The sequence below is a fragment of the Notolabrus celidotus genome, chromosome 18 (genome assembly GCF_009762535.1).
Source record: "Notolabrus celidotus isolate fNotCel1 chromosome 18, fNotCel1.pri, whole genome shotgun sequence".
Taxonomy (NCBI): Eukaryota; Metazoa; Chordata; class Actinopteri; order Labriformes; family Labridae; genus Notolabrus; species Notolabrus celidotus.
Window position 1 is genome coordinate 20228208 of NC_048289.1, and position 26730 is coordinate 20254937.

At 40.2% G+C, this 26730-nt stretch overlaps 1 protein-coding gene across 2 annotated transcripts in view; it reads right to left on the reverse strand.

Annotated features, from left to right (window-relative positions):
- LOC117829580 (disks large homolog 5-like) overlaps window positions 1–26730 on the reverse strand; it is a 54766-nt gene that overhangs the window by 22630 nt on the left and 5406 nt on the right. The window contains exons 2-15 of one of the 2 annotated variants that reach the window (XM_034707151.1): window positions 19175–19243; window positions 16244–16412; window positions 15724–15867; window positions 13293–13476; window positions 9135–9391; window positions 8516–8828; window positions 6040–6270; window positions 3220–3404; window positions 2978–3103; window positions 2617–2749; window positions 2393–2517; window positions 2000–2175; window positions 1798–1901; window positions 69–161 (exon numbers count right to left, since the gene is read on the reverse strand). In XM_034707151.1, coding sequence (XP_034563042.1) covers window positions 69–161; window positions 1798–1901; window positions 2000–2175; window positions 2393–2517; window positions 2617–2749; window positions 2978–3103; window positions 3220–3404; window positions 6040–6270; window positions 8516–8828; window positions 9135–9391; window positions 13293–13476; window positions 15724–15867; window positions 16244–16412; window positions 19175–19243 — 2309 coding nt within the window. The remainder of the gene's footprint in view (window positions 1–68; window positions 162–1797; window positions 1902–1999; window positions 2176–2392; window positions 2518–2616; window positions 2750–2977; window positions 3104–3219; window positions 3405–6039; window positions 6271–8515; window positions 8829–9134; window positions 9392–13292; window positions 13477–15723; window positions 15868–16243; window positions 16413–19174; window positions 19244–26730) is intronic. The other variant, XM_034707152.1, reaches the window with a different exon arrangement.

Sequence of the window (26730 nt, forward strand, 5' to 3'; positions counted from 1 at the left end):
TATAGTGAGTATGTACGTGAAGATTCATTCCCAAGTATTTCATAGTTTCACAGTTTTGAGGACTTCACCTTTACGAGGGAGACGCTCAGCGAATCACGGCAGTTCCTCAGCAGAGACTCACATTCAGAGAGCGACTTGTTATCCAGGGCGATCCCATTAATCTGTTTGGATTTAAAAGAGGTTAGAAAAAATGACAAAGACAGAACTGAACTCAAAAGAGAGCAATCAGGAAATTAACGTCATATTTGAAAAAATTAAGCAAAGCAAAAGTTGTGTTAACATTAAGCAATGTTCTTTCAAAATCAATTCCCAAAGAGGGTAGAATGATTATTCACAGACACCCACAATATCATGACCACCTGCAGAATCTTGTGTAGTCACCCTTCTCATCAGATTAAGACCAGAACAGCCCTGACTTTGAGAGACATGGACTCCTCTAGACCTCTACACCGTGTTCCAAATTATTATGCAAGTTGCATTTTTGTGAATATTTTGTCAAAAGTCATTTTCAAATTTGTCAAGAAGTCAGATAGTGAATCTATATCTTCAACTGTGTGGTTAAAATGATGCTTTTCAAAGTACGTTGGCTGTATTTTTAAATAAATCCAGAATCTGCAGAAATGAGTGTGCCAAATTATTATGCAAGTTGGTGATAAGAGCATATAACTTGTGAAAATTAAAAACTAGGCACTATTTTAAATGTTCTATTGATTGAAAATAATACTATTTACTACAACTGTTTTCAAACTTCAACTAAAAAATAACGTTTTCTGAACTGGGCCTGCCTGCTCACCTGATCTCAACCTGACTGAGAACTTGTGGTCAATAATAAAGGAGATAATTTACAGTAATGGCAAGAAATACAGCTCAAAAGAGCATCTTTGGAAAGCCATACAAGGTGCAGCACACAGAGTCAGTGTAGAGAAGTCATCAGAAACCTCATTAAATCAGTTTACCAGTGACCCCTGACCCTCACTGAAAGAAAAGGAGGTTATATTGGGCATTAGAGAAACACTTTAGATTTGAAATGTTTGAAAGACTTTACAGTTTTATTTTGTACACAAATCTAAAGAAAACTGTTGTTTGTGTTTTTAATTTTCAGTTATATGCATTTACAACTATATATGCTATAAGTTATATGCTCATATCACCAACTTGCATAATACTTTGGCACACTCATTTCTGCAGATACTGCATTTATTTAAAAATACAACCAAAAAGCATCATTTTAAACACACAGTTGAAGAAATATATTCACTATCTGACTTCCTAACAAATTTGAAAACGACTGTTAACATAGTTTTTAAAATATTCACAAAAATGCAACTTGCATAATAATTAGGAACACAGTATAAAGGTGTGCTGTGGTATCAGGCACCAAGACGTTGGTAGCAGATCTTCTAAGTCCACTCAGTTATGAGGTGTTAGCATCCCTCACATCGTTACACTGCTTACAACAAATCGACTCGGAGGAGAAAATGTTCTTTCTTAACAGGTGCTGCGTAAGGAGATGATCGATGTTGGTTATTCCACCTATCAATGGTCTGGTGAGTGTATGGTGCTGTACATGCACACTTAAGGAGAAGGATGCAAATTACAAATTAGTATTCTCTTTTCTAAATGTGACACCAGCTGAAGCTATCATATGCTGCTCATTAATGGATGAATCAGTGTGTTTGTGGATTGAACACTAGGCCTGTGGTCAGCAGAGGGCAGTAGAGGCCTGCGTCTTTGCCCCGAAACTCCCTCCTGTCATCAAATGCTCAATATGTTTGAATAAGTATTCGGCATACTCACAGCTAACAGTCTGTCTCCCACAGTGAGAGCACAGTCTCTGGCAGCTGGACTCCCTGGAGCTAAAGTGGCAACAAACACCCCACTTTCCAGACCGATACCACAGTCTGAGAGGAAAGAGAGAAGCGTGATAACGTTTAATGTTGTATCTTGTTAACTTAAGTATTTGAACAGGTTTGTTTCTTAGCTGGAGCCTGAAGCTGACCTTTGTGTCCGGCCAGGTTTATCTGAACCGGAGTGATGACTCGTCCTCCCAGCGACTTCCTCCTGCGAACCACCATGTTGATCACTCCCTCGCCGCTTAACACCGCTTTGATCACCTGCTTCCTGTCCTTGTTGGTGAGGTCCACGTCGTTGATTTTCAACAACCAATCGTTCACCCTGCACGGAGAGAGGAGAGGATATGAAATGTGGACAAAACAAAACTTAGGAATGGATCTCAAATCTAAAGAACTCTTGAGTTTCAATCAAAACATGTCTGACATATTGAGCATCAATACGTGGAAAGTGGGTCAAATGTGAGCCAGAATTTTGGATCAAACATCTTTCTTATTATATTAGCTTAATTATGACGGTTGCAAAGCAGTAACAGACTTGCCTTAATCTTCCTTCAGCAATACTTCCTTTATCCACCTTACTGACAAATATGCCACAGTCTCCTGGTAAATATGGATCATTTACCCCTTCAGCAATATCAAACCCAAGTGCTTTCAAATCCATGTCCTGAAAAAGACAAAAAGTATCACTTAATAACAGGAAATTTGATTGAAAGTTCAACTTCCTTCACTCACATAAAGGTTTAAGATTTGCAATGAGTCTTACTCTGTGCTTTTCAAGTTCTACAACTTCCGTCTCCCACTCCATTGAGTCCGTGTCGATGGCTGAATCATGAGAGCTGTGAGCCATCAGGTGTCGAAACCTCGCCTCCTTCTCTAACTGGTCCTCCATCTTTTCCCTGCGGCAAAAACAAAACAACATGGCTTTTAAAAAAAGTAGATTAGATTGAGAAGTCATCTGATTCTTTGCTCAGACAGTAACATAACTCTTCCACAAGGTGGCACCAAAGCTCTGCTAAGAGATCTACTTTCTGACACAAGGAGAATCTCTGAATAGAAATAAAGTTTGAAATCTAAAAATAATGCAGAAGATGGCATACGCCTAAAAGTGCGGAGGGATGACTCACTTCAGTTCTTTGAGTTCCCGCACAACGTCGTTCTTCTGCTTCCTCATGTCATCCAGATTCCTCAGAGCGTCTGCCAGATCGCTCACAGCTCTGTCCCTCTCTCGCCTCAGGTTGTCACAGAGCGTGCTGACAGACACATTTTCATAAGGAGTCACTCAAAATGTAAACAAAGCTATTTTCATCAAAGCACTTCCGCACCAATTTTGCATCTCTAAGTAGTCGAACATATTTTTTTTCCTCACCGTATGCTCTCCCGCTCAGCTACTATCTTGTCCCTCTCCTGGAAGGCCCAGTCCCGGCGACACTTGGCCACCTCGGCCTCCTGCAGCGCTTCCTTCAGCTCCTGAGAGACGGCCTCGTACTGCTTCCTCAGCATGTCGATCTCCTTGTTGGCTCGCTCCATGTCCAGAGTGGCTGAATCTTGTTTCTGAGGAAGATAAAGGAAGTTAAAAGAAAGTGAACAGGACGGTGCTTTAAATACTGTGCTTTATGTCTGGAGAGACAATTTGAGCTACCAATACTTTTATGCGAACACATTTATGAGACACTTGAAGCTGTGTTGATCTCAAAAGCACAGGCCCTGATACGAGATGTATTTCCCATACATTATCATTCAAAACAGAGTTTTCAAAGTCTCGTTCTAATTAGATCATTCATGGGCGTCAACAATCATCAATCATCATGCCAGTGCTGTGAAGCTCCCCGTCAACCACAGGTTGTGTTATTTATACTATCTATGGTTGTGACTAATACATCACTGTCTCTCTCTTCTGCTCTCTGTCTGTCTGCAACAGATCGTTTGATAACGTGAGCATCTTTATGAAACTACAAAGGGACATTACAAAGCGCCAGTAATTCCCGACCTGCAAATGAGAACACTTGGCAGAGTAGAGGCTGTGACGGACTGTGGAGCACAGGGATACAGCAGGCAGAAAGAAATGCAACTTCAGCAGCAAACACACATAAAATCATCCAAAGCTCTGCAGCAAGGTGCTGGATTTTAAGTTTTTCAGAGCGTAACCAGAGATGGTTTACAGGAGTGAAAAATTAGGACAATTCTAGGGACCTGTGGATGACGGGGGCCCTGAAAATGATCAGATTCAAAGGGCCAAGAGTCCCTCGCAGCACCTCAGAGCAGAACCACTGAAACAATCAGAAAATAACATCCTGTTTTTCTGTTTCATGACTTTCTTTTCTTTGAGGAGAAACTACTTTTTCTTTGCCCTCTCTTTCTCTCCATCTCTCTATTTTTTCTCTCTTTCTCTCTGTTTTCTAACTTTCTCTCATTCTCTCTCTAAATCTCTCTTCCCTCTGTTTTTCTCTTTCACTCTCTCCTCATTTTTCTAAATTTCCCTCTCATTCTCTGTTTTATCTCTCTTTCTCTCTCTGTTTTCTCTCTTTCACTCTGTTTCCCTGATTTGCTCTCTTTCTCTCTCTGTTTTTCTCACTTTTGCTCTCTTTGTCTGTTTTTTTCTCATTAATGCTCAATTTTTCTCTTTCAATCAGTTTTCTTTCTCTCTTTCTCTCAGTTGTTCTCTCTCTCAGTTTTCTTTCTCTCTGTTTTCCTGTCTTTTGCTCTTTCTGTCAGTTTTTCTCTCCACATCTTTCCCTCTGTTTCAAACTTTCTCTCTCTTTCTCTCCCTTTTCCTTGCTTTCTCTCTCATCTCTCTGTTTCCCACTTTTTCTCTCTGTCTGTTTTTCTCTCTCTTTAATTCTCTGTTTCTCTCTCTCTGTTTCTCTCAGCTTTTCCCGCTCTTTCTCTCAGTTTCTCTCTCTTTCTCTCCTTTTTTCTAGCTTTCTCTCTCATCTCTCTGTTTCTCTGTCTCTTTTTTCTCTCTCTTTAATTCTCTGTTTCTCTCTCTCTGTTTCTCTCAGCTTTTCCCCTCTTTCTCTCAGTTGTTCTCTCTTTCTCTTTGTTTTTCTCTATTTTTCTCTTTCTCTCTTTTCTCTATTTTTCTCTCTTTCCCACTGTTTTTCTCTCTTTCTCTCTTTGTTAAAAGTTAATTGTTGATCCTCTTCATCACTACAGAACATAAAATAATGAATATTGTATCATTTTATATCACTTGTAGTGACTCAAACACGTACCCTACACAACATTTCCATTTACAGTCGTCATAATGTCTTAATTTCTTACATCATCTGCACATGTACTCCTAAAAGTTGGACCTGGTTTCACTTTTGATGCAACACGCTGCAACATCATCCGGCAACTTTTTACATTTGCCAGTCAAGTACATGCAAAACACATCCCTGGTGGATGAGTTAGTAACATAAAAGTCATAAAGCTTGTTTAAACTTTGGTGCACAGAGACTTTGCACAGAGTAAAATCTTGTTTTGTGGTATTATCAGGCACTGCGTTGTGTTCTGGCGTGTTCAGCCACTTTGCATTTAAATTCAGTCTGAAGGCAACTCTGCAAATCTTCAGAGAAAGAAAAAAAAACGTCAAACTAAGTCAACTCAAGAAGTGATTTTCCATCATGTACATCAAAGGTAAACTGCTGCAGACTCAAAAAGAAACTTCTGCAAATCATGTTTTATAGAGGTAGCTGTAGGCAGCACAGTCATAGATTGGATTAGGTTATGTGTTTTGAAGTGGGTCAGATATAGAATAATAAGAGTACGTCTCACAGAGCAGAGAGTCTGTAGCACATGTTCTCAGTCTCAAAATAACCGCACAACAGGGAGACGTCTGTGTGTGAAGTGAGAGCATTAATTAAACCCACAGCTAAATTAATTCCATTAGACTCTACTGTACTCCTGTTTGGCTTCAGTATTCTTCCCGCTGCAGCTTTTTTTGTGCACGTTTCGAAGTCAAGAGAGCTTTTTCACTGCTAATTTGCTAATGCAGGAATCTCAGCACTTTCATTGTGATTAATCTGACAATCACAATCGTGTGATGGATGATTCAGACGTTTCAGGACAAAATCAATGTGTGGCAAGCCGCAGGAAAAAAAAAAACACATTTACTACTACTATAAGAGGGGATGAAGGGATTATTGTCAGAGGAATAAATCAATCCCTGTACTTGTAATGATAAATCTCCCGTCTGTCTGGCTACCTGTCTGGCCTGGTAATACTCTCGCAGCAGCTGGTCCCTCTGGATGATGGCCTCCGTCCTCTCCTTGCGGGCCACATCCCTCTCCTCACGCACCGACTCCATGTCCTTGCAGGCCTGGCTCAGCTCCTTCTGCGCCTCGGCCTTGTCCTTCACCTCGTGGCAGTATTTTTCAAGCAGCTCGTTCTTCTCGCAGATGGCCCGGTCCCTGTCCACCAGAGAGGACGCCAGCTCCTTTGAAACAAAAAAAAAAACAGGTCACAACTGGAAGAAAGGTTACAAAATGTAGCTAGTTATCACCTCTAGCCATCACCCTGTTTGATGAGAGGAGGAAAACAGGAACTAGGGAAGGATGTTAAAACATGTAAAGTTTTAAATGAAAGAGACATCGAGCAAATTGAAGAAAACAGAGCCGGGAAATAAGTGGGATAATGTACAATCAATCAATTATTATCTAAATGGCGTCAAATCACAAAAAATGTTATCTCCAGACGCTTTTACAAACAGAGCAAGCCTAGACCGTACTCTATGTTATATTAATAACAAAGACCCAACATCAAGACAGGATAAGATCCAGTCCCATCTTACAGACAGGACTCAGTCTCATCTCCTCTTAATCCATCATGAGGAGAGCACAGTATTTAGATAGTTACAGCAGCAAGAAAAGCTTCCTTTTAAACAGGCAGAAACCTCGAGCAGAACCAGACTCATGTTAGACAGCCATCTGCCTCTGTTATGCAAAACAAAATCCCTTCATGGTGAGACAAGACCCTGACTCAAAGCAGAGGAGTCTCGTTTACCCTTAGCTGAATGTACTGGTGTCTGCTTCTATGACCCATGTATGCAACGTGTTTTGTTAGTTTGGAACTTAGAGTGTGTGTGTGTTTGTGTGTGTGTGTTACTTAACAAGCATTTAAAATACAATACAAAAATCACATCATTTGCAAAAACTGATCATTAGTGTTTCTTTGTGATGGAAGCTACCTTTTCTCTCTCTCATCTCATAGAACAGAAGGTGCTCCAAACACAACGTTCCTCTTGTGTGAAAAAGTCAATGATTTGTCTTCATAGAGCCTTTTTATGGAGCAGTTAGTATTTTCTATTATGAGATTTTCCATTTACTGGTGGTCGACTCATCCCAAACTGTTGACTTTAATTCCCAAACTGTATTTTTTGCCAAGTGAAACTTGTTCTCTGTGTTGCCAAAATGAGAGATTACAGAACAAAAAACAAATAGCTTAATTAAAGCTGATACAATCAGAGTACAGATAAAATGCAATTGTCCACATACTGCTGTAAAGTTAGCTTTTTAAAGCGGTTGTTAGGAAATTATGGCTTGTGTTGATTTTGGCACCCCCCCTGTGGACTAAGTTGTACCTTCATTCTCTTGCTTTTTTTTTGTCCTGAGCAGGCACTAGTTGGGTTGTCAGGTAAAAAAAAAACGTCACTGGTCTGGCTTTGTGGTTAAGGTGCCCCATGTACAGAGACTAGAGTCTTGATTTCAGCAGTCCATGGCATGAAACCTGACAACGCCCCTCTGCTGTATGTCATCCCCAAGTGGCAACCTCCGGTCGCGAGAATTGAGGCCAATGCGGAAGAGTTAAAATCTGTAGTTTCTCGAGTGTCTGCTTCAGGCCGGCACCGGAAGTACTGGAAACCACATACACACCAATTCAAAAAAGCTGATCTTTACAGCAGAAATAAACATGTTTACAGCCTGGTACAATAAACTAGTGTAGTCATTTCTTGGTCGGCACACACTGTACGGGAGATTAATTTTTTCATAACGCAGCAATTTCGAAGATATTAAGATTACGAGTCTTCCATTATGAGAGGCACAGCTGACTTGATTGACAGGCGGGAGCACTGTAGCTGTTGGCTAGGAGGCTCAAAGCCCGCCTCTTTACCTCACACCAGCTCGACCTCAGTTAGGTTGACTTCAGCATTTTCAATATGGCTCCCGCCGACGATTGGCTTCAAAACAGTGCTTCAGAAACAGATGGGTGACGTCACAGATACTACGTCCATTATTTATACAGTCTTTGGTTATCCCCCAATTCCTAGCCTACACTTTAGGCAAGCCCCCAAAAATAACTCTGAATACAGAAAATCTCAACCAGCTAGTACCTTTTGATGACATTTTTTACCATGGAGGCCATTTCTGCACTGTGCTGTTTATCTCTGTCCTACGCCCACCCCATGTCAGCAGCTCCATCATGAAATATCACTATTTAGAAAATGCTAATCTTTATGTCGAGTGTCTTGTTTGCTTTTGTAGCTCATTAAGAGGCTTCAAAATATTTCTTTCAGGTTGTTTTATAAGCAGCTTAAAACTCCTTACAGTGGTTTTAAAATAAAATAGTAATATTGAAATGTGTGATAATTCTATGTGAATCTATAGTACGTATGTTGGTAGCATAAAGAGTAAAAAATGTTCAACCTAATTTGCTCCTCAATATGGGTCAAACAGAGCCATTACCTGTCTGAGAGCCTCAAGCTCCTCATTAGCCACCCGTCTCTCTGAGGACGTGTTCTTCAGCTTGGCCTCAGCCACCTCCAGCCCGGTCTGCAGCCGGTCCACCTCTTTGATCACCTGGTCCCGCTCGCTCATGATCAGGCGGTACTCGCTGATAACCGAGTCCCGCTCCTCCTTGTACTTCTCGGAATCTTTCGCCGCCTTGAGCTGCTGCGTCTTGAGCCGCGTCGCCTCCGACTGCAGCCGCTCCATCTCTCGGTGCAGCTCCTTGTTCTGGGATGCGGCCTTGGACAGCTCCTGCTGCGTGTTGTCGAACCTGGATAACATGAGGATAACAAGTATTGAGTTTTTAAGGGTTTTGTAGATGAAATTTACTGAAATGATAAAAACAGTCAAAAACAGAAAGTGACCAAGACTGCAATCTCGGCATTATAAAAGAAAAGATAATTTGGTAAGCATCTGCCCGTCTGCAAAGCTTAGTCTGCTTTGGATTAAGAATGATTTAAGCAGTGTGCAGTTCTGACCTTGGCATTAAAATCAACTGAGTTTGCATGACTTTTGACAGCTGCTGCGTCTGTCTGTTCAGCTGATTTGTGTGCCTCAGTGATATTTCCAGCTCTACCTTCTTATAGACGAGGAGTACTGCTGCTGGTAGTGGATGGCGGCGTCTCTCTGCTTCAGCAGCATGTCCAGCTGTTTCTGGAGCCGGTGGTTCTCCTCCTCGGCCTGGTCCAGACGACTCAGGTCCGCGTTGTGACCAGCCGTGTTCTCGTTGTAGCGCTTCCTCAAGACCTCGTAGTCGTTCTTCATCGCCTCCAGCTTGTCCACGGCGGAGTCGTACAGCTTGTTGAGGACATCAGATGATCCCTCTCTCATCACCTGGAAATGACAGTGATCAGGTGCTTCAGTGAATCGTGGGAGGACAATGGGACAGATCCTTTCATGTATTTGTGGTGTGGTCAAATGGGGACAATAATGGTGCTGCCCTACAATGAAAGCATGCCAGAGCCTGTTTCAGGGTAGCTTTCTTGTCAATAATGGACAATATCAGCCGTACAGATCAAGGCTTAAAACTAGATTGAGTAACCGTATGAGTTGTACTATCTTGAAGAACAAATGGCAGTGCCTCCCTAGGGCTGTGAATAGAGTGCTGATAAAAACACAAGACAAATGTTTCCTTGTTAATTTCACACTCAGTTTTGAAAAGTCACACCTAGCTTAAGTTGTGTGGCTCAAACAAACTCATTAATTTGCCTGTTTGATTGGAACAAACTTGAAAAATGGCGGTGGCAGTGTGAAAACGCTGTCCTCAAAACCCCCAAATTGTTTGGGTAAATAAGAAACCATGCAAGAAATGAAACTAGCAGTGGCTGACCAAGAGATCTAGCCTCTTGCACAAGTTCTTCCATTACTGTGACTTTAATTGACACATTGGGAACCAAAACAGCGTATGATTGGTGTCCCAGTGTGTGATTTCATATTGCATTACGGCATTGAGAGACACTGCTTGTAATCACACAGCTGCAGCACCATATACACATACAGAGCTGTTCCGCCCTCCCAGCTTCGCCCCTACACATCGCCACCGTCTTCCCCTCATTCCGCCTTTGTTACTAGAATGACTTCGCTCCACCATTACGTCAACATGCACTCCAGAAGAGAGGTTACACAACTGAAAACATTTTGAATGGGTCCAGTTTATTTTTAGATGTGTTCACATCAACTGTTCCCTCATATCTAAAGGAGTTCCTGGTCCCTTATAAATCTTCCTTTTCACTCAGACATAGGCAGCATCCCTTCTTCATTGTCCCCAGAATCTATAAAGAAATAGGTCTCAGGCCATTCAAATACAAGCTGCCTTCCGATTGTAATAATCTTCCCTTTTTCTTAAGTCCATCACTTCCATCGCAAGTCCAATTTAGTCATTTATTTAAAAACAAGCTGCTCCTGTTTCTGACTTTGTTTGGTAATATGCTTTATTGCTGCTTTTCGTATTGATGATATTGTTCCTTTCAAAGGAAATTATAGTAGATTTCCAAAGATCCAGGGTCAGCCATCAGCTAGTTAACATTTGAGGGGTGGACATCGAGGTGGTGCCAACCTACAAATATCTAGGTGTACATCTGGACAACAAGTTGGACTGGTCCCTTAACATATATCCACTCTACAGGAAGGGGCAGAGGCAGAGTCGCCTCTTTTCTTAATAAGGCTCAGATCCTTAGACATCTGCAGTAAGATGCTGCAGATGTTTTATCAGTCTGTGGTGGCAAGTGTGTTATTCTATGCAGAAGTCTGCTGGGGAAGCAGTATAAAACACAAGGATGTGAGGCGACTGGACAAACTAGTGAAAAAAGCTGGCACTGTGATTGGAAACAGGTTGGACTCACAGGGGGCTGTGGTGGAGAGATGCACACAGAAGAAGCTAGAAGCCATTCTACATTACACAGATCATCCACTTCACAACTTCTTTGTGGACCAGAGAAACAGCAGCAGTGGCGGCTCATCTCTCTGCACTGCAGGACTGAGAGATTCAGAAAATCATTCATCCCTGCAGCCATTAGGCTTCATAACTCTCTAGCCAATGGGAGATGAGCTGACAGACAACTGAATTACTTGTATTATGTGATTTTTATAATTGTATCTGCCAGACACCTGAATTTCCTCCTTGGGGGATGAATAAAGTACATTCTATTCTGTTCTATTCTATTCTATTCTATTCTATTCTATTCTATATTGTCAAGATTTTGGGTGGGAGTGAATGATGGTGAAGGAGAGCTGTATATGTTTGTTGGAAATTTACTGTTTGGTGTGTGTATGTATTTTGATTTGTGTTTTGTTGGGATAACTAGATGCTGCATCTCAAGGGACTATCCTATAATGAATTCAAATTCAAAACAAAGCTGAAAAAAGCAACAATGAAAATATCAATGCTACAAAACGTAAAAAAAAAACAAGAACCAGTGTAGATGCTTGTATGAGGTAGTTAAATAACAGTCATGCATTCACTCATGAAAGCAGGGCTTAGCCTCATACAATCACATACTGTATATTGCCCACATTAAATGTCATATATAATGCCTGTTACATTTTAAATGGGAGGAGCCAAAGTTGGTGGGAAAGAAGTGAATGCCATGACCAGACAGCTTGTGTTTGTTCCATTATTATTATCTGTCATTTACCACATGGCATCATATTGCACTTTAAAGTGATACTTGCAATAAAAATGCATCATCAACACCAGCACAGACAAAGTATCATGACACAAAGTGTTGGAGTTGATAAAGCTGATCATTTCCACGTGTTCTGGGGTTGTCCCTCCATTGGTAGCTACTGGCTGGAGCTTAAGAAGGGTATGGATAAAATACTGAAGGTAAACCTTCCACATACATCTGAGGTATTATACCTGGGGAAATTGGGCATCAACATTACAAGATTTGGGGATAGACATATTTATAGAATAATGTTGATTGCAAGCAAAAAAACAATTACTAGAAACTGGAGGACAAATGAGGCACCTAAGGATTGAGGACTTGGTTGAGGTGACACACAATATATATGTGATGGAAAAGCTAACTTTATCTTTGAGACTGGAGGTGGATAGATTTAAAAGAATTTGGGAAAACTGGATAGAGTACATAAGACCAATTAGGTCAGATTTTTATCTGAGATGTACATTGTGGAAAAGAAACCCTAGTTCATAGCTACAGAAGTTGGAATGTTTTGTTTCTTTTTATTTTATTTATTTATTTTATTTTACTTTTTACTATATTCGCTACACTGGTAACATAGTAAAATTCTGTTAGTCGAACTGGCCAAAATACATAGTAGAATGTAAATAACCACTGTGTCCTGGGCATAATTTTATTTGTGTACATGAAAAGGTAAGGTCATTCTTTATTTTGATTTAAAGTAAAAGACTGAGGAAGTCTTTTCATTTCTTTTTTTGAGTCATGTTTAAGTTAAAGATAATGCATTTGTAAAAGAAAAGAGAAAAACACTCAGTCATTGTATACCAACTGTATGTAGAGTGTATGGTATAATGTTCAATAAAAAGAAAAAAGAAAAGAAAATGCATCATCATAGTGTACAATGATGCTGTCAGTCACCAGAGGTAACCTCATTTTGCCTCTTACTCCACTTGTTCCGTCAGTTTTGTGAACAAAGTAGGCCTGTGAAGTCTAACCTACATATACAGCACACACCCTTCCACACCAAAGCATTCAACACACTACATAGACAGAGCCTCAGAAACCTCCTTAAAGATGAAAATAGTTTTTATTCTGTCATGTTCCAAGTATCTGACATCTAACAACTGCACAACAAATGTTGACTCTGGACCGACATCACCCAGCTTATTTGTTTTCTCATTTGACTGACCCTGAACACTTGTTTGCCTAATGATGACATGAGCTCTGAGGACAAGAGGATTCCTGTTCTTGCAATTAAAGAGACATGTAAGACATACTCCATGTTGTGTAGTTAACGTTTAACAATCCAACCTTCTGCCTGCATGTCAAAAGACAGAATAGAAGAAGTCATTTGTCAAATTTGAGGAATCTTTTGATTGACGAAGACTAAGGAGGCAAGCTTGACCAAGCCCAATTCTCTGAATGATGTCGGACATAATGGACAGAGAGAGGAACTCATTGATTCAGTCGTCAATGACAAGAGTCAGATGATTTAAACTGAAGTTAAGTCTGAGATATAATTGAGTTAATGCATTTTAATTTGAAGCTATTTAAGCTTGGATGTAAAAAAGGATTTTCAGTTGCACAGGTACCTGTTGGTGCAGCATCCTCATATCAGCCAACTCCCGCTGGTCGTCCTCGTGCAGCCTCCTCAGCTCCTCGCAGGCCTGCTTCACATGGTTGTGCTCTCTGACCAGCTGGATGTTGTCCTGTCGTACCGCCTCCAGCTCCTCTTTCAGCTGGGCCTGCTCGCTCACCAGGCGGCTGTGCAGCGTACTGAGGAGAGGACACACAGCAGAGAAGTAGTGTCAGACTCTGGCCAGTCATGCTTTGAATCAGCATTCGGGCAGTAAGAGCAAAGCGAAAGTGTGATGGCTGACTCGTTAAATAAATACTTAAAGCTCCTGTGAGGAGTTTTTGGATGGTAATGAAACAGAAAAAAACTGACACTACTGCCCTTTGATGACTTTGAAAAGCAAAGTAGGCCTACAGTGACAAGATGGAGTGTTTCTATGTAGTCATTTTTAATGCTTGTAACCACAGAGAGGGGGTAGGTGTCAGACGAGACAATTCACAGCATGCTGAACGAAGACATTCATTTTCCACAGGGAGTGATACAAGCAGGATAGCTGCAAAGACCTAAGATGAACTGCTTTGTCCACAGAGGGCATCAAAATGGATACAAGCCAAGAGTTTCCCATTGGGGCTTTAACTAATAATTATTATGCATATTGTATGTTAGGGTTTTAATGTTAAATATACAGTATATACTTGAAAGGAAAATGTCCATCACAATATCCCAGTATGCAACAGGAGGTAGTGTTGGAGCTATTTACATTGTTTCGTATATTTGATTATTTTTACTTTAATCAATTGATTTATTTATTGTTATTTCATAAAGGTAATTAACTTTGATGCCATAGGGGTATTAGTGTATTTCGTTACTCACTTTTATAGGTTAAATGTTTTGCACCGGGTGACGTCTATATAGATGGGCAGGTAAGGTAGGAGGGGTGGACACCGGGGATGGTGAATGCTTTTTTTTTAACATTTATATTTATATTTAACATTTATATTTAATATTTGTATTGATTTTTAACATTTATATTTATATTTAACACTTATATTTAACATAGAACATTTAGATTTATCGTTGAAAATGTATATTTAGATTAAAAATTAAGATGTATCTTTGAACATTTAGATTTAGATTTAACATTTAGATTTAGCATTTGGATTTAACAAAATTTTAACTTAATATATTTTTCGCAACAAAATTAAATGTGCAAAATATTCCTCTAAATGTGATTTAAAAAAAGTGACTTTTTAAAAATTCACTCTACATTGTTATGACGTTTCGTAGTTAAAATAGGAGAATTGTTGCTGTTATTTTCAGTGTGCACAACTTTACAAACAACACCCCATTACGACGCTGATTAAGATGCTAATCAGCGTCATGCTAGCATTACCAATAAAAAAAATGTTTTTATATAACACTGCCTCACTTGTTACAAATATAAGTGAGTATTTACACCAATAAAATCCTGCCAGCCATGCTTAGAATCAGCATTAGAGCACTAGTAGCAAAGCAAAAGTGTGATGAATGACTCGTTAAATAAATACTTAGAGATCCTGTGAAGAGTTTTTGGCTAAAAATGCTAATTAGCTTCATGTTTACATCAGCATAAAAATCCTGTTATGTAACACTGACTGACTATTGCATGTCTATTAAAACCAATCAAATCTGTGCTAAGTGACTTATTGATCTCAATACACTGTGATTTTCCCATCCACAGAGCATGCTGTTGAGTGTGAATTACTAAGTGCAGAGGCAGACGGGGGGCCGTAATAAACTAAAGACTTCTCTGTGGTGCAAACAGGGGGCAGAAGGAGAGGCTTAAACATGGCAATAATCCGTCCTCCGTCTGTTTGCATTGGGGCCAGATGTCGGTCCCCTACACTTGGAGACAGTATGGCATCATTAAATCACACAAATGGACCGGCAGTGGGACAAAAAAAAATGCTCTGACGGTGGCTTTATCCTCATGGCACAGATGCCGTGCCATGCACACAGGGTTGACATGATGATGATGATGATGATGCTGATGATGATGATGATGATGATGATTACACAGCGTGCTTTGGCATGAACTCTTCAAGGGCATTACTTATAGAGAAGTAATTCAGTCTCTGCTCTCAAACATGGTGTGAGGAGAAGACTCAGGATTTATGCTGCTAAGGACACAATGAAAAACTTTCTGAGAGGATGAAATTAAATTGATAAAGGATTTTTTTTTCAAGGCTTAACTCATCAGCTTCTGGGACCACAATAAAGACTTTAACTCCCTCAAAAATAAAATCTCTTCAATGCAATCTGCTGTGAATATGTCAGAGGAAGGACTGAAAAGCAGCTAAAAACCCTGCAGGCTGGCTGCAAATGCATACAGCACAAATGTGCTGGCTGTTAAAAAATTTACACACAAAAAAAAAAAAAAAAGCCCTAAAGTGGGCTTTTTCACTCACTGGTAGAAGTCGGCTTTCTTCACAGCTTCCTCGCACCTCTTCAGGGTGGTGCTGTGCTGGTTCTGCAGGGATTGCAGGTCCGCCATCGCCTTCATGCACTGCAGCTTCAGACGCTCGTAGTCATGACCTGCTTTCGAGTTTGGTCTGTTTAGCAGAGGGAAGAAGGCGAATCAACTAGGGATGCTTATAAAACCAGAGTTTTAAGAAGCCACAGAGGGGGATGACAGAAACAAGACCACAATGCGCATCATACAAACTTTGTGCTTTAGGGAACACAAGGGGAAAGAGCAGCATCATTAAATTTGCATGCTTACCCGTTGTTAAACAGAGTTGAGCATTTTAAAAGACAACTTCATATCACGAAGATTTCAGCTCGCTTGGTTTTTGTTGCATTTAGCGGCCAAAGAAGGCAAAAGGACTCTATTCACAGGGTCCAGGTGTACACAGGATCACTGCAGCCTGTCTGTAAATGTTTGTTTTGTAGAACAGGCAGTCAAGGAGCATGAGATCAGAACAGTACCTGCAGTCATCGAAGGTGGTTCCCGGTGAGGAGAGAGCGAGGCGTTTGCGGAGCTCGTCCCTCTCGCGGGTCACGTGACGCAGCTGGAACAGGACCGTCTCCAGCTTCTCGTTCACCTGGTGGCCGTCCATGTGGGCGGGCGGAGGGGAGGAGGCTTGACCCGGCGTACCTGTGAGAGTCAGTATGTCACTGATGGCAATGACCGTTCAACAGCTCTAACAATGAGGAGGGTTATAACGCAGCTCTGCTGATTTCTTTGAAATGTTCCTCAAGCTACTAGTTTAATGTATTTATTATGTCTACTCACAAAGAGTTCTAGTCTGTTATCTATTTTTTTTTTAAGTTATATTTTGGGGATTTGTTTTGCCTTTATTGTATAGGACAGCTGAAGAGAGACAGGAAATGTGGGGAGCAGAGAGAGGGGGAATGGTCGCGGCCTTGAGTCGAACCTGCAACCTCTACGGCAAGGGCTGTAGCCTCTCTATATGGGGCACATTTAGATTGCTAGGCCAACGATGCCCCAGTCTGATATTTTAAACTTTACTTTATTTTTACACCCGTATACACCATTGATATTTCTACAATAAGTCACTTTCCAGTCTTTTTTAAACATGTGATTCAGACATGTGATTGGCATCGGACAAAAAAAGTAATACACTTCACGTCTGAGGCAATAATTTGACTTTTTAGATAGATAAATAAATAAAAGATGTATTTTAAACACATTTTAAATACAATATCCCATACACTCTTCATGTCCATTACTCTAGAAGCAGAGAAAGTGATGTGAAACCCTTCTCAGCGATGCTAGCTGGTGTGAAAGCAGACATCTCAGAGATGCCCAGAGAACTGAAAGCTAAAATGTTTGTTTGTTTGTTTGTTATTAAGGTGAATTAACCCTTTCATGCAAATTGTATTCATACGTTTTTTGCCTACAAAGGTTTAATGTTTGCCAATTAGGTACTAATGTCCTTGAGAATTTTTGGAAGATGCAAAGATGTGCACTCAGTCAAACTAGCTAAGTAGGGATGTAACAATACACTCAACCCACAATACGATTCGAATCCCAATTCTCTAACTATTTTCAAGAAAAATGGGTGGAACTCAAAATCTAAATAATTATTATTTTATTTCAATTCTCAGATATGGACAGTTGCCATACATATTATTTATCTTATATTTATTTGTAAACAAAGTCATCCTTTTTCATTTTTAAGGTGTGTTGTAACTCAAATAAAACCACTGCACATTAAAATGACCGTACAAAAATACCTTGTTGGAAGATTTCAGAACAATTATAGAGAAATGGAAAGTGAACAATTCCCAAATGAAAGTATTAAATGTTAAAACAAATAAGCTGAATCTTTTTAAATTAGAGATGTAAATTTCCAAGTATTTTCCGTGATCGATCCTTGGAAATGTTAACGATCAATTATCGTTTAATCATTAAAAAACTTGGACTTTTCCATGTCAAAAATAAGGTCAAATGCGGTTTTTTGCACTAAATCAAATTTTCCTTCACAGCACAGTGTATATTACTGACGGTATTAAACAGCTACGGATCGTATTTCAAAATGTAAACTCCGCGGACGCATGGTCATAGAGTGAAGACTGTGGATTTACTGCAACAGGACAACTGAACATGCTTTAAACTTAAAACACCTCCACTCAGCAATTGACAAGAGAACAGCGCAAGAGACTTAATGATGTTGAACAAGCAGAGTATCGTTACATCCCTATAACTAAGCACCTGGTTCCTTATCTGAGCTTTCATCTTAACCCTGCTGTCATGCTCCTCCTATATCCATATTTCATTATGTATTTATCTATTTAGTTTAAAATTAATGCTGTTGGTCACACTTGGTGCATTACACAATTTCAGCCAACAAGAAGAGCTTGTGACTGAATCCTGTCGAGTGTTTTGTTATCTAAAAAAGAATAATAATTTCCTGAAAAGCAGCAGTTTTGGAGATATGAGGTTTCTGTCCGACAGCAGCACTGAATTAAGATCTGCTTCAACCGAAATTACAAAAGAGCAGATGTCTTTGATTGTCAATGCGGTGGTTTCAAGGTCTAAAGTACATCACCGCTTCCCCTTTGAATGGAGATCAAAGGGATTTTATGTATGATGTTTAACTTTTCAGTTCCGTGACCGCGAAAGAATAACTTCTATTTACCTACAGCAATTGGTTTCAAAGGAGAACAGTTATACCGAGAAGTCTTATGGGTCATCTGATCGACCTGTTTCTTTGTTTGAGACTATTAAGGTATCATTCAGGAGTGATTTAACAAGTACAGTAGTGACTGTTAGCAATCTGAAGATCAAGATAGCACAGCGGGTGTGGATCTACACATTCAGTTGCAATGTGCTACAAAAAAATTGCCCTGACGATTATCTCACTGTATCATTTCAAACCACTGCCCACTATTTCACAACCTGTACTTGTTTAATCATTTACCTTACCAACTGTGTATTTCATTTTTGTACTTATTAACCTCAGTACCTGTGAATGTATCATAAAAATATCCCACAAAACTGAACTGATACAATTCAGTGTCCTGTTTACCTTTCTGTGGCATGGACCAAATCCTCTCTCCCTCAGAGAATGGCTACATAAGTCAGGTCTTTGTGTGCGTGTGCGTGTGCGTGTGCGTGTGTGTGTGTGTGTGTGTGTGTGTGTGTGTGTGTGTGTGTGTGTGTGTGTCTGGGGGTAGCGACTTTCTAAATCCTACTCACATCTGTGTAATCACTTGCATGTGCTCAGAGTCTAAACAGGCACCCACCAATGACTGACTGTGATTTGGTGGAAATTATCTGCCAGTGTTTTCTAAAGTTGAATCCTTTGAACACTTTGGGTGTGTTTTCAGGCGCAGTTATATTCGTTGTTGACATTGTTACAACCTGAGCACCACCACGAGCACCACACTCACCTAAGCTGCTGAGGGAGCTGCTGCTCTCTGAGTCGGATGGCATGGTGGACAAGATGCTGTAAGTGGAGCCTGTGAAGGGGGGGGGACAAAACATTAAAGTCAGCTGAGAGTGTACTCGACCATGTCTGCATTATAGTAAGATGATTATCTCCGGCATTGTGTGCAACATCAAGGCGCTGCGGTTCAGGTTACACACAGGGGCCTTTCCAGCTGGAAGAAGAATAAGGTGGGACTTTCCCCGACTCTGGCGGCCGGGCCTGTGGGCTGACAGCATAGTGTGGCTAATTATCAGTTGGACGGGGAGCTTGAATACTGACCAGCTAGGGCCCCAAAGAGGCTGCAGCCTCAGAGCTCCTCCTTTCATCTCCTCTGACAACATCACACAGACCCCCCCTGTGAAAGCCCCTTCTTTTAGAGCCTACAGTGATTCATAATTAACTGTACAGGGAGGACGTCTCAATGCAACACTGGAAGCCTCATCAAGAGCTGCAAAACAGAGTCATTCTCAAAAACTCAACTTCTTCTAATGCCTTCATCTGGAGCACTTTAATGTGTTTATAGCATCTTTTGTTATTCTTACGTCATGGGGTCTTGAAAAAGTAAGGTCATTTGTTGATCATGTTTCAACCAAAGCAGGCTACACTTGGATGCCTACATTGCTGGCAGCACCAAAGTCAGATTCAGTGAAGCTACAGTGAGGTTGCTGTATAAGCTCAAGTATGTTTAAGGTCATGTAGACCTGCGTCATATGTTTGAATTTAGGATTTAAGAATGCTTTATTGTCACTCCAGAGAATCAATCAATCAAGCTTTATTTATATAGCACCTTTCATACAAATCAAATGTAACCCAAAATGCTCCATCCAATCCAAAATTGTAACTTTATAAAGTCAAGACTGGTTGTATTAAATTTGTTGTTTGGTCAGTCTGACTGTACAAAACCCTATCACATAAAGACAGAAATATGTGACTGGATCTTCACATGATGGCTAAAATGTCTTGGTAAATGGGCACGGATTCAGCTTAATGTTAAGTTGTGCGTCCATATAGTGGCACAGGTTTGATTCCAGCATGTGGACTATTTCCGCATATCATTCCCCCACTCTTTCCCCTGGTGTACTGCTCTGTCCTGCACTGTCCTCTCCTCTCTAAATAAAAGTGTAAAAGCCCAAAAATACAGGTGCATCGTCATTCCTAAAACTCATAGTTGAAGTCCATATTTGAGGCTTATATGTCAATATTGGCTTCAGATATTCTGCATCAATTTGGAAATGATTCGACTTCACATTCACAAATTGTCAGAAAAAGAAATGATAATTGGTCCATCAAGATTACTTAATCCCAAATTTAAAGCTCCTGTCACAATGTTAAATTTGGACTTTCATTTAAAGAGTTATTTAAGTCTCTAATATCAGTGTTTCCCTCTGATATCCAGCATCACATTTGGCCATTTGGCAGTCACTAGACTGTCAGAAGAAATGAAAACTGGTCCACCACACTTCCTCAAACCTAGAGGTTCCTGTAAAATATTAAATTTCACCATGCATGTAAAGAGTTGAGTACTGGTATGTAAATCATGTAGTCTCAAATATCAGTATTGGCCACAGATATTCAGCATCAGATTTGATATTAATTTGGCACAAAATAAATTAAATTGGTCTATCGCAATTTTTAGATATATGTAAGTTTTCTTTATTTTATTTTTTTTATTCAGCTTCACATATAAACATATATATCTCAGTTGTTGAATCAAGGTCAAAATTTTACAGGAATTATTTACAGTTCTGAAAATATAAAATAAAAAAATCTAAAATTCATGGCAACATCTTCTTCAACCACATAAAGAGGAGACTATCGAAAAGTAGAGAAGAAAATTTGAATGTATCTACTGACATGACCGGCCTATCGCAATTTAACTTAAAGTCCCTGTCAAAATGTTAAATGTTACCACTTTTCTAAAGAGTTGACTGTTGCCTATAAATCATTATTAGTGGATCTAGAATTGATTTAACTATAATTTTGCCCACTATTGAAATTGGTCCATCGTGGTGGATAACTCTAAAGGAAAGACAAGTGAATGTTAAAAAGGAAATTCTCACATTTAAGCAGGAACATGTACAATTTCTAAATATTGTATTACCACAGTTGTTTAAACATCACTTATGATGTAATGATTACAAATGTAAATCAAACAAGCCTCTGTTAACATTTCCTCTTTTAAGTAGGGGGTTCAAATGATGCTGAAAATGTCAAATAGACTGCAACAGTCCAGATCAAACAGCTAGTGGTGCACATTTCCTCAGATCTAACACGTCCTTGGGATGAGCAGCTTAAATTTCAGTTAAATCAGCAACTTTCGGCCCTGATGTAAAGTCTAACACTCAGGACTCGGCGCGGGAGCATGACAAACGATTCTATTTACCCACGTCTCAGTCCTCTGCATCAATCCCCCGGCTGGCTGAGCTCCCACTAACTAAAAGGAGACTATGAGTTTGATTAAGACTGGAAGGAGCCCAGCTAACATGGCTCACCCCACTTTTTCCCAGCAAAGGACTGAAAGAAGAAAAAAAAAAAAAAAAAGAGGGAGACTGATGTGCCTCAGGAACCGTGGCATCCCATGGATCAAGCTCTCTTTGTTCTCGCTCAAGCTTAAGTTTCCCATGACTCTGTTTGAGCAGAGAGTGTCTCAATGGGCAAGGTTCACTGTGTCATAGCTTGCTCACTTCTCTGCTCTGTGGACGTCATGTGACCTGCTGGAACCCGCTGCCAGTCTGACCTTCAAGTATCTCATTTGGGTTGATCTCTTCTTCTTAGGTCACACTTTGGAAACTCTCCTAAAGCCTTTCTTTCAAAGCACAGACACTCAGCACTGGTAAAAACTTAAATCACATGTGGTGCTCTAATGCTGATAATCAATGACAAACACTCTGAATACTCAGACTTGTCAACGGTAATGGACTCATACTCAGATATGACAGCTGCACAATAAGTTCAATATCATGGTGTAAAAGCTGAAACACATTGTCTGCTCTACATGCCCCATAAGGTCATATTTTATTATTCATTGATCCAGCCGCTCCAGGAAGTTTCATCTATTTTTTCCAGGAAGTAATAAAACACAGGGGTAACAACTGATACCTGCTTTGATCTCAGAGCTTGGACTTTCATGCAAAAGGTATGAAAGAATTCAGAATCAAATTTGTGAAGTTCTGTCAACCGACTGATGTCATTACGAGCTCTGGTAATTTGGGAATTACCCCCTGATATCAGTGTTTGGTGTGGTGCATTTGCACTGGATAAGCCAAATCTGTAATGTACTCGAGTACTGGCACGCTGTACTGTACAGCCTGCCAGACATACTTAAAAAGATGTCCACATCCAGTAAGCTTCCACAAAGAACATGCATTAACAACATGTGTTATAACTTTAGGTCATATCAAGCTTAAGCTACCATGTGTGCATGTGGTGCACCTTGCATGTTGCAGGCCACATTGTCTTCATGTACACATACTGTTAGTGCTATTAAGGCAATTGATGTTTTGCTAAACAGCAAATGTTCCATTATGTAAAGCTTGACATCTAATCAGTCCTCCACATCTGGATCTTTTGATGGGTTTTGGTCAAGCGGCAACCTCCGGTCTAAAAATATGAGTCCAATGCAGAAGTGCTAAAAACTGCAGTTCATCGAGGATCCGCTTGACGCTGGCTCCGAAAATACCGGAAAACACATACACACAAATTCAAAAAAGATGATCTTTACAGCAGAAATAAACATGTTTACAGCCTGGTACAAGAGACGAGTGTAGTCTGGATAGCTCATTTCTCAATCGGCACACACTGTATGGGGGGTGAATTTTTTTCTAACGCAGCAATTTTGAAGATATTGAGATTACGAATCTTCCAATGAGAGACACAGCTGACTTGATTGATAGGTGGGAACACTGTAGCTGTTGGCTAGGAGGCTCAAAGCCCGCCTCTTTAAGTCCCAATCGCTCAACAGCAGCAATATGGCTCCTGCCGATGATTGGCCTCAAAACAGCGCTTCAGAAACAGATGGGTGATGTCCATTGCAGCCTCCATCATTTTCGACCAGAGAAGAAGAAAAAAAGTAAATTATCATCCAAAGATTATTGAGATGCTGATTCAGACTGGATTCATATTATCAGAGGACCTCTATGTGTTGCTGAAAACAGAGGAAAAGAAGCGCTGCTTGGTCTTTTTGAGACTGATGCCGCGTTACACATGAAATAGTCATCCCAGTCTTTTTCAGACAGTTGTGAGTACGGTCTAGGACTTTTTGTGAAGCATCTTGAGATGAGACAGATGGCTGTCTAACATGAGTCTGGTACTGCTCAAGTTTTCTACCTGTTAAAAGGAAGTTTGTCATTGCCATTGTTTGTAGCTTGCTAAATACTGCAAAGTGTTCTACTCATGGTGGATCAAGATGAGATAAGACTGAGTCTTACCCTGCTTTGATTTTGGGTTTTTGTTAATAATTCAACATAGAGTACAATCTAGACCTGCTATGTTTGTAAAAGCGTCTTGAGATAACGTTTGTTGTGATTTGGCGCTATATCAATGAAGATTGAGAGACTGATTGCTTATTTATTAAGAACTGGTAACATACGTACGTAACTTTGGAGTCACTAGTATTGCTGCAAACTCTCGGTCTTGTTTAGAAATTGTGGGTGTAATGGGTAAAAAACAAATATGGTTGGACTCTGCAATAAAACGCTTCTCTCAGTGGATGAGATGATAGAAAAACTGAGGATACTCTTAACTAAGATCAAAACCTGAGAAAACAAGTAATTCATCCTCCTTTTGGTTCCTAAGTTTCAGTCTTTATTTACTGTGGCACAACAAAGTGAACACGTCAGACGGATACACACCCTTATAATGTGCTGCCGTCATGTTATTGTTCTGCAAGAAAAGGTGAGAGCCATCTATAAACAAAAAGGCCTCTACCGTCTGTCAAGCCCTGCAGCTATGGTTATATAAAACTACAGAATATCTTTGTTTATCAAAACACAAATAAAGCCTGATGGGATACACACCTCTTTTAAGTACTGTATCTAATCGCTCAGTTTAATCAGCAGCATTTAACATCTCTGTTGTTGACATTTGATTACAGATCTCCTGCTGAGCTCTGCTAATGAAGCGAACACTTGTTAACCTTGATTTGATTTTACAGATGATCTATCCCCACCCGACCCCTTTTGGGGACTCATGGTGTCTGGGGAGCAGCTTCGTCACGCTGCTGACAGTGCATATTGTTGCAAACCATAAGCTTCTTCTTTTCCTGGAGAAAGGCCCTCCTTTTGGCGGCACAGTGGAGGAACCTGTCCGCCCGGTAGCTAAAAAGCAGCTCAGCCCATTTGAGCTCTGAGTGACTCCCAACAGAGAGCTGCAGACTTTGACAGCGACTCATTCAGTACAGCAGAGAACATGACTATGTACTGTGCATCTCCAATATGAGAAAAAAAGCTTTTAAACAATGGACACAAGGTGCACTTATAAATGATGAGGACAGAATAAATGCATAACTAACACCTCACTATTCAACTCACCGCCCATCACACGATATCTGGGAGTGAACAAAGCAACTAGCAATGCAAATATTGCTTTTGAAATGCAAAGATGCAGAAGAGGTAGTGAGCAAGTAACAGTGTGCATGTGTATCTTTTTCTTCTGGTGCTCATGCAAACTACATATGAATGAAAGACTCCATGCTAAATGAGGATTCAGTTCAAATACACCCAGACTGTTTTTGTCTTACTACGAGTGAAATAACTAAAGAAGAGATTTTCATGTGGGGAAAGAAATCAACAATATCAGTCAGTTAGATTAAGATGAAATAATAACAGGTTGTTTTCTGCTTGAATCAAATCAATGCAAAGGGACGAAGTATAAACTCACATGTACTGTATGAATTTGATGCATATCATTTTAACATTTGTGGATGTTAGAGGTGTGACAACATCTCGTGGCAGGAGATCTGAGATATTGAACTGAGTTGATTCTCATTTGGGTTATAAGCTGTCTCATGATATAAACTGAGGCAGAGCTGTAGACAATATAGTAGTGTCTGTTGTTGAACTCGAAATTAGAATAGAAGATGCACAATTTCTAATTGTTTGTGTGGCAGTATAATGGGTATAAAGTGAAAACATTAAGTGGCCATGGAGTGATAGATAAGCCAAGTGACTTAAAGCTGGGGTTGGGAGTCAGATTTAGATACACTTTTTGTAATACTGGTTAAAATGATCTTTATGTCCTGATGGTAATCAATACATCATGTGTTCTTTAAAAAAAGAGTGAAAAAAAGCCGCTATCTACAACCGGAGTAAACCTGGGAAAACACCAACCAATCCCTGCCAAATTATGAGCCAAATTATGAAACCAATCAAATCCCGTCCTGCTGTTCTGCCCGCCTCCTGCGCGTACATTTCATGTTTGTTTGTGTTTTTATCTTTCACTATGATAATGTTTTGGTGTACTGCTGAGTGAGACATGAGTTGACGTAGTGCAAAACACAAACGATGTGCTGAGGACCGGTTTGGATTCAATCACGATCATATGGTCGCGAAGCAGCTACACTCGTGCATGTGAGCGGGGGCGTCGTTTTGGAGGAGCTCCGAGGGGAGGGGGGAGGGGTTAGATGGAGTCCTGAGGAAATGCTACATTCATGCTAGTTTTCCGTGACTACCAACCCTAGCTTTAAAAGGTACAGTGCATAGAAATGGGAATATCTAGAGATATATTTCCAGATCGAAATGCTTCCTTGCTCAACCCTCTCATTGCTGAAGCAATGGTGGCCTTCAAGGACAAAAAGCTCCTATGTTGCTTAATAAGTATGTTCTTATATCCTCCACTTGTCAAGCTTTTACCATTAAGAAAGTCTATCAATGCAAACTTGGCAGTGTAAGCTGGCAACCTCCACGGCACCGTTTGCCTAGCTGTCTAAGCCTCGACCCCAGACACACATGTATTGGTCTCAGGCTCGACTCCCGGCCTCAACAATTTGCTGCATGTCTTCCCCCACTCTATGCTACCCACATTTCCTTTCTCTCTTCAGCTGTTCTATCCACTAAAAGGAAAACGCGACCCATATTATTATTTTTTTTTTTTTTAAAGATGGCAGCCTATGTGGAAGGGGACTCACTCTAAAAGGCTCATTCAAAGTTAACAGAAAGAGATTATTTTTTTATACTTAGGTGGTTAGGCACTTATTTAAACACACCTATGAATATTACATTCCATTTTTACTCCCATTCTGCCAAATGAGGCTACAAAACTTACTACCCAAGCTGGCACTGTTCAACCAACCAGTGTTGGTATTTAAGGAGGAGCTGCACAACTCCTATAACACACAAGATAATCATGGATGCTGCCACGCGATGGATGTGGACATTCTGAATCGATACCAGGAGCAGCAGCTTGAAGAAATATTTAGTCACTCTCTGTTTTCATTTTGAGTACTGAGGGAGTCCTACTTTGATTATTGTTTTGCACCAAAAAAATAAGATATAGATAAACGCAGTGCTATTTATTGTTGTT